At 43.3% G+C, this 7,065-nt stretch overlaps 1 protein-coding gene across 1 annotated transcript in view; it reads left to right on the forward strand.

The window, feature by feature from the left end:
• LOC144817800 (uncharacterized) overlaps positions 1–5,599 on the forward strand; it is a 54,214-nt gene extending 48,615 nt beyond the window's left edge. Inside the window, exon 3 of the mRNA XM_078674629.1 lies at positions 2,890–5,599. Coding sequence (XP_078530755.1) covers positions 2,890–4,976 — 2,087 coding nt within the window. The 3' untranslated portion in view covers positions 4,977–5,599. The remainder of the gene's footprint in view (positions 1–2,889) is intronic.
• The last annotated feature ends 1,466 nt before the right edge of the window (positions 5,600–7,065 follow it).

Genomic DNA, 7,065 nt, shown 5'->3' on the forward strand with positions numbered 1-7,065 from the left:
ATCCCAGTATCACACAGCACCACCACAGCACCACTCAGCATCACCACAGCACCACTCAGCACCACCACAGCACCACTCAGCGCCACTCCAGCATCAATCGGCGAAACCATTCAACAACAACTGGTTCAAATATGTTCTCTCAATGTTTCAAGCTTTATTACAAATGTCACAAAAAGATGTTCATATTTCACTTCTGTTCTTGAATTTTCGTCACAATAAAATACACTGATCATAATCTTCACAAAAGTTGTTTACAAAAGTTTAAGCTATTGCCATTAAAAATTAAAATCACTTTTATTTAAGTATTAATTATTTTAAAAAAATTAAAAGCCATTCCTAATTTGTAATATCAATACATCTAAGTCACGTAAATACATAACATGTTGCATTACAAATGCTATACGTGTCACATTTGCAAAAGTTATAACTATTGGCATTGTAAATGACAAAGCTATTAATTTAGCTATTTTCAAAACCAACACATAAATTAAAAAAAAATTCATTTACAAGACCAATAGCTTAAACTTTCCTAATGCGAGACCTATTGCATTGCAAATGCTTGTTTTTATATCTGTCAGTGCTTCCTGTTGAGGTTTAATTTTCGTGACAGGCGCCTCATTGCCTACTTGTAACTATTCTCTGACCCTGCTTCAAGGGTCAGAGCAGGGTCAGAGAATAGTTGCAAGTAGGCAACGAGGCGCCAGGAAGTACTTACAGGCTTACAGCAGCAGGTGCCCAAGTTGAAGTTAATTTCTTTGTAACCCTTTTGTAAAAGGTTACAAAAAATTTGCTTCAACTTTTGCACCTGCTGCTGTAACCCTGTAAGTGCTTGGCTGAAAATTCATCCCGCTCGCGGATTCGCAGATTTTACCGCGAGATTCGTGGATCGCGAAATTGCGGAAAATCCGCAAATTCCACGAGCGGAACGAATTTTCAGCCCATACTTAGTCTTGTCTTAGGGTCCCTATGTCTACTAATATGTTTAACTGTTTCTGACACAATAATGACCTCTTAGTTACATTCTCCTAACCAGAGGAAACTTCTCTGTAATGGTGGAGGAGCGTTGCCTTACTGCTCAGCGCACCGGATTTCGAACAGAAACCAGCCCAGGCAATACTGCTCGACTGGCCTGGGGGGGGGGGATACTGAGAGAAGCGCCAGCCTGGAGGGTGGGGGGGTTGGTGCTAGTTTCAAGCACCACTGCTGCTTTTGTTACAACGGGGTGATATTGCAGCACTGCCCCCATGGGTCAAAAACCAGCCCACACCTTGACGGCCTACTGGAAAAATGCTTGGTGCCAACTACTGCCAGTTCAGCCTTGGCTCACTCAGAGCTAGCAAATGAAAAATAAAATGATAACAAAACGATATTATTTTCATTTTATTATTCATTTTCTGACTGAGAGAGTCAATGCCACGAGTGTAGGGTGGGGCAGGGCCAGCCCATCTTCCATGGACAGCTTGAAGGAGGAGTGGTGGGCAGTGTAAGTGCACATGTCAGTTTGGCTGCCCATCTTTGGATGGCCAAACCGACATACACACTTTGATTTCTCCAAGCCAGCTGTGTAGGGGAAACATTGTTTACAACGCGGGGATTACTTTGTGATGCCACTACATTGCGGTTTTTACAACGCAAGTCCTTACAACGACTTGCGCTGGATGGCGCTCTAGGACAAGGAATTGTATAATTTAATATCCAACACCTTCCCTACTGCACGTAGACTGGAGTTGGAATAGTAAATTATACTACTCTTAAGTCCAGCACCCTCCAACGCAAGTCGTTGTAACGACTTGCGTTGTAAAAACCGCGATGTAATGTCATACATCCGCGGTGTTGTACAGCCAGGTATATATAAGGCCCACACTCCCCGTGCCTGAGCTATCATTAAACTAGGCGGCTCAAGCCAATCTCAGCATTGCTCTCATTCTGGGTAATAGCAGAAGAGCAGTGTCTGAATTGGGTGGGGAGTTTGGAAGCTTGTGCTGTGTGGCCACCGGGAGCAGTGGAGCACTAAGGCGGCCGGCAGCAGTGTGGCAGAGGCAGGTGAGTGTTTTTCTTTATTATTTCCCTATTCGCTGCCAAGGCACTTTATGTTGCCAGAAGCCACCATTGATCCTAGCAGTAGCATCTCACATTCACTGCTACAATAACTTATGTCTAAGTTATGCTTCCTTTTTCTAGTAGTCCCTTTTTTCAATCAGGGCATGCCGATACATGAATTAAGGCATCAAAGAGGGAGAAGCCATTGGACAAGATGTACACTTGTGTCACACGGAAGAGAATATACTCTTTATCATCGCCATTGCATGCAAGAGAAATAGATTGATCTAGTTATGCTATATTAATGAAGTGTGTAGAGTGTTTATTTACCCATGCTTTCTTGCTGCTATGTATTATAGATAAAATGTTACATTTGTCCCAAATAAATATCTTTTCAAATGAGAAGATAAACCTTGGTCCTACTGTCATACTGGCAGTGAAATTCCTGCGTTGCAGCAGCCATTTTAATGCATTTGCCTTACTGTTAGTAAAAGCTCATAGAAAAGCTTTCCCTAGATACTAGAAATGTTCTGTGGTGCAATTATTATTAAACAAAACATGTTAATTAATACAATACTGTTTATTTAGAGAGGGTTGAGTCCAAGCAAGTCTCTTTACGTGCAAAACCTTGCTCCATCACTACAATTGAAGTCTAGTTGTGAGGGAGATTACTTCAGTAGCAGGATAGGAAGATTATTTTTGTTGTGATTGAATGTTAGAAATAATGTGAGAGCCCTTCCCACTGGACATATTTTACACCAGATTTTAGTTGTTACCCCTGGTGTTCTCCCATGCATAATGGTCACTAACTTAATTAATACAACTTTTTCTGCAATGTGTTTTCTCTAGGATTCAAGAGGGAAGTTGAGTGTAAAACATCAGCTGCAAATCTCAACGATGCAATCAGGAGTATCACCAAAGCAGAGGACGTGAGGCAGGATATTGCACAGAAGATGGCGCCGTACGCTAACTGGGAGGAGTTCCTGATGCCGGCCCCCATCTCCATCGCTATCCTGGGAGAGCTGGCGGCCATTTCATCAGCCAGTGGGGACTTCTCTATCAACCTGAATCCACCAAAAAGTGGATTCAAGCACATGCAATACCCGGAGTCCTTTGCTGCCACCCTAATGCAGGTCTGCAATAAAGCCTGGGTTTCCTTCAGCACAGCAAACAAAAACATGGATCAGATCAGGCTCCTCACAGGTGCCATGCCAAGTGCTGCTAAAGAAATAGTGAAAATTCTGTTCCAGCCCACTGCCACTGTTAATGCCCTGCTCCCACAGCGCCTAAGCGCTTTTCTCAGTTCATCCAGGGAATGCACATCCTTGGCTCAGTCTGTGGAGGCAAGCTTTGCTAACACAATTTACTTAGTCCAGGAGGTGCTTGAAGCTTGTGTGAACTCCAAGAGGGGCTACGAGAAGAAGTTGGCCGATGTGAAGATCGCCCTGGAGCAGCTCAGCATTAGAGAAGCATCTGCAAACAAATCTTTGCAAATGGCAGAGGAGTTCAAGAAGATGACCGAGACGCAACTAATAGATGCTGCAGTGGCCTACAAGGATGCTCTGAATAAAGTGCCCTCTGTGTGGGATACCTTGGCTGCTAATTTTGTGGGTGGCCTTCTTGACAAACTGACTATGTCTTCACACAATGTTGTACCCAGAAGCACTGACACGAACAGCCCTGCTGGTGCTGCTGGTACAGGTGATGTAAAGACCATCCAGGCGACTAACAATATCTGCTCCCAGTCCAATCAAATGACAGCTATCACAGAAGGCCTTCGAAAAGTCTTGGATAGTACAGGCACAACTATTAACATAACGGTTGTTTATGATGAGAGAGAGAACTCAGTGACAACAAACTATGTAAAAAGACTGATATTGTCTTTGAAAGAGGATATAGCCGATGAGGCTGAGTGTAAAGCACAAACATTAATGGATTCTGTTTTACAATCTACTGTTGCTATATGTGAAGACTTGGAAAGAGCTGCATTGTCTAATAAAACAGACGAGAGCGACTTAAAATTAATTGTTCAAAGGATAAATTCAGTAATTAGCAGGTCACTAAAAGTTGATACTTATTGCAAAACAGAAACTGATTCTCAGCCTGTGCAGAAAAAGCCACCGAATGCAGCCAGCACTCAAGACAATGTCGGCATAGGCACTTACTCTGCACAAATGGCACAGGCACGAGTGGACCAAACCCTACTTCAATTACAAAGAACTCAGGACATGCACAAGGAATCCTTTGAGACCCTTAAAAAAGAAAATGAGAAACTAACAAAGATCCTGGTTGAAATGAGGGGCCATAATCTGGAAAAGATTGATTTTGAATCAGCCAAAAATATGCTCATTGAAGGCCTGAAATCTCTGGGGAAGGTAAAGGAGCAGTGGGAGAAGATGATCTGCTTCTTCCAGATGATATCCAGCCTCATTGAGTCCTGCCTCTCAAAAGATGTCAATACATTAGTGGAGTCTGCCAAATCGGTGCAGAACATTCCCAACTATTCCACTGATGCCTTTGTGAAAGACATGTTGTACAACCAAGCCTTCGCAGCCAGCAACATTGCCCACTTAGTCAACATGATCTCCTCTACCTACTGCGAGGTGTCCCAACGCTACCTGATGAACCGCGTAAGCGCGTTAGGAAGGCTTCTTACTATGCCTTCCTCAAGCCCAGAGTTCAAGCTTGAGCGGGAGAAGTTACAAAGTGGTTGTGAAGAGGCACAAAAGTCAATCCAAGATTTGGTGATTTCAAAAAGAAAAGAGTTTGACCTTGGTATTGAGGCAAGAGTTGCGAAAATCAATTGCCAGCTGGCCGCAGCCATCCCACCCTTATCAGCAGAAGAGAAGAAGAGCATCAAGGAGGTTGTAAATGCAGGGGCCAGCGCTGCCAAGGGTTCAAGTAACATGGTTGTAGACACATCTGAATATTTCTAAGAGGCCAACATATTCTCTTTAACTCATGTTTAATTCTCTGAAGTTTGCCTTAAACAATAATGAATTGGAGTCACTTGGTGAAGATGTTTTCATTCCCATGGGTGTTGGTGGCAAGCCCTTTACAGTTGGTGTATCAAGTCTTTCGCTCTAAATACATGACCATTCATTTGAAATACCTCAGCCTTGGAATCAAAGATCTGTTAAGTATCTTTGTCCTTGAAGCCTACAATTAAAAGACCTCAAGATACAGTTATATTACAATTTTAGGCAAGTCACTTACCTTTGTTCTTGGACTCAATAGCGTCTCAGATATTCCAGCCTTTGAGCTCAAAGTGGTATCAGGTACCTCTGAATGTCTTGCCTTGCCCTGACCAAGAATTCTGGATTTAAAGCACCATTACCTCAGAACTTCTCCCTGCATAGTAGAAGGTTTCTAGATCAAGCCCTCCACAGGCCCAATGTGTTAAGTAGGAGTTAATCATTGTGTATGCCATTATTGTTCAGAAGTTAGCTAAAACATGTACACCAACGTCTTTGTATTTTATCCTAAATCATGCATGTGCTTTTGTTTCACGCGATTGGAATCTGTAAAGCAATAAAGTTCACTGCATATGACTTAATAACGTTTTCAGCTCAATTTCTTTGGTTAGTAATTATTCAGATCATTTAGGTGCGTGTTCATTTTCAAGCACCAGGGACTGACTAGGAACTCACTATAGTATTTGTTTATACATTTTCGATTATTAAAAACCATTATATGTGGGTAAATGGGATGACGCCATTGCCCATAAAAACAGAATGCCAGTCAGTAATTAAAAGCCACTTAAAAAGTTTTACAAACAGTCATTACAATCGTTTATTTTGCTGTAAAATTGAAATAATACATTCAAAAATGTTTTCTTAAAGATAAGACAAAGTGTATGAGTGAAATGTAGGCAGTCCAAATAAAGTTATATTGCTCATTGAGTTTAACAGGTGGCGCGTCAGGATATTGAAGAGTGCTTGGACGGTCCTCCGCAGGAATATATCTCCTCCTGCCTTTATCAATGTTTGCAGTGCTGGGCTGTGTGCAGTGCCGCTTGGTTGATGTTGGTGAATTACCCCAACCTTGTGAGGGTTTGTGCTGTCTTGTTGGTGAGGCATAAGAAGTATGGCTCAATGGTTAGAGCGGCAGACCCTGATGCAGTGGTCTGGCCCGGGACCAGGGTTCAATTCCCCGCCTCGGCGGGTCTTGGGCTAAAAAATTCCACGGACCTGATAATTCTCACCTCGGTGCCTATTCCAATCATTGAGTCCCACTCTGCAACTCTGGGCAATAGCTTGCTTAATCTCCACAACGGCCCCCACAACGCTAAGGATGCCTGGCCTCCACATTGGGGGTGCCCAGGAGTGGACGCCTTACAGGGAAAGCCAGGATGGGTTCCACAGCGGTATTCGTACAAGCGCCTTGAGACCCTTGCGGGTGAGTAGTGCGCTATACAAGTATCAATTTACATTTTTTTTTTACATTTTATAATTCCCCGCAGCACCTGTAGGTGTCACCCCGACAGAGTGGAATTATGAGGCAACGTCGATTGTTCGTAAATTGGGGGCAGTAGCACAGCAGATGTAGCCAAGACTCAAGGTGGTAGTTGCATAGCCTGTGTGATTGCTGCCCATCGCTGCGTGCCCAGAGAGGATTGAAATCATGAATTGGAAGATCTAGCAGCCTCATGTAGAGAATTGTGTTGCAAGGGGGTGCTCAAAGTATGGTTGTGCTTTCCCCATGATGTACAAGGCGTCCAGAGCTGTAAAGAGGGGCTTGTGTTGAAGTCTTTCAATGCCCCTTTCGTATGATGCTTGAGTGGTTTGCTCATTTATTGTTTTTTCCACATTGACAGGGAGGTTGCTGGATTGACCAAGTTTGTTTTTTCAACTTTTAATATACTGATGGCTGATTGCAGCTGCGAGTGCCATGGGGAAAGCTTGTTGGCAAATATGGATTGTGATTGAGCTTTTAGTGATAGGGCTGGGGCGTGCAGGATGCAGATGAAATTTTTCACTATGTCTCCTACACAGTGGAGGTCTGCGCTTACCAGGCCCAGCTCCA

The sequence above is a fragment of the Lissotriton helveticus genome, chromosome 2_1 (assembly GCF_964261635.1).
Source record: "Lissotriton helveticus chromosome 2_1, aLisHel1.1, whole genome shotgun sequence".
Taxonomy (NCBI): Eukaryota; Metazoa; Chordata; class Amphibia; order Caudata; family Salamandridae; genus Lissotriton; species Lissotriton helveticus.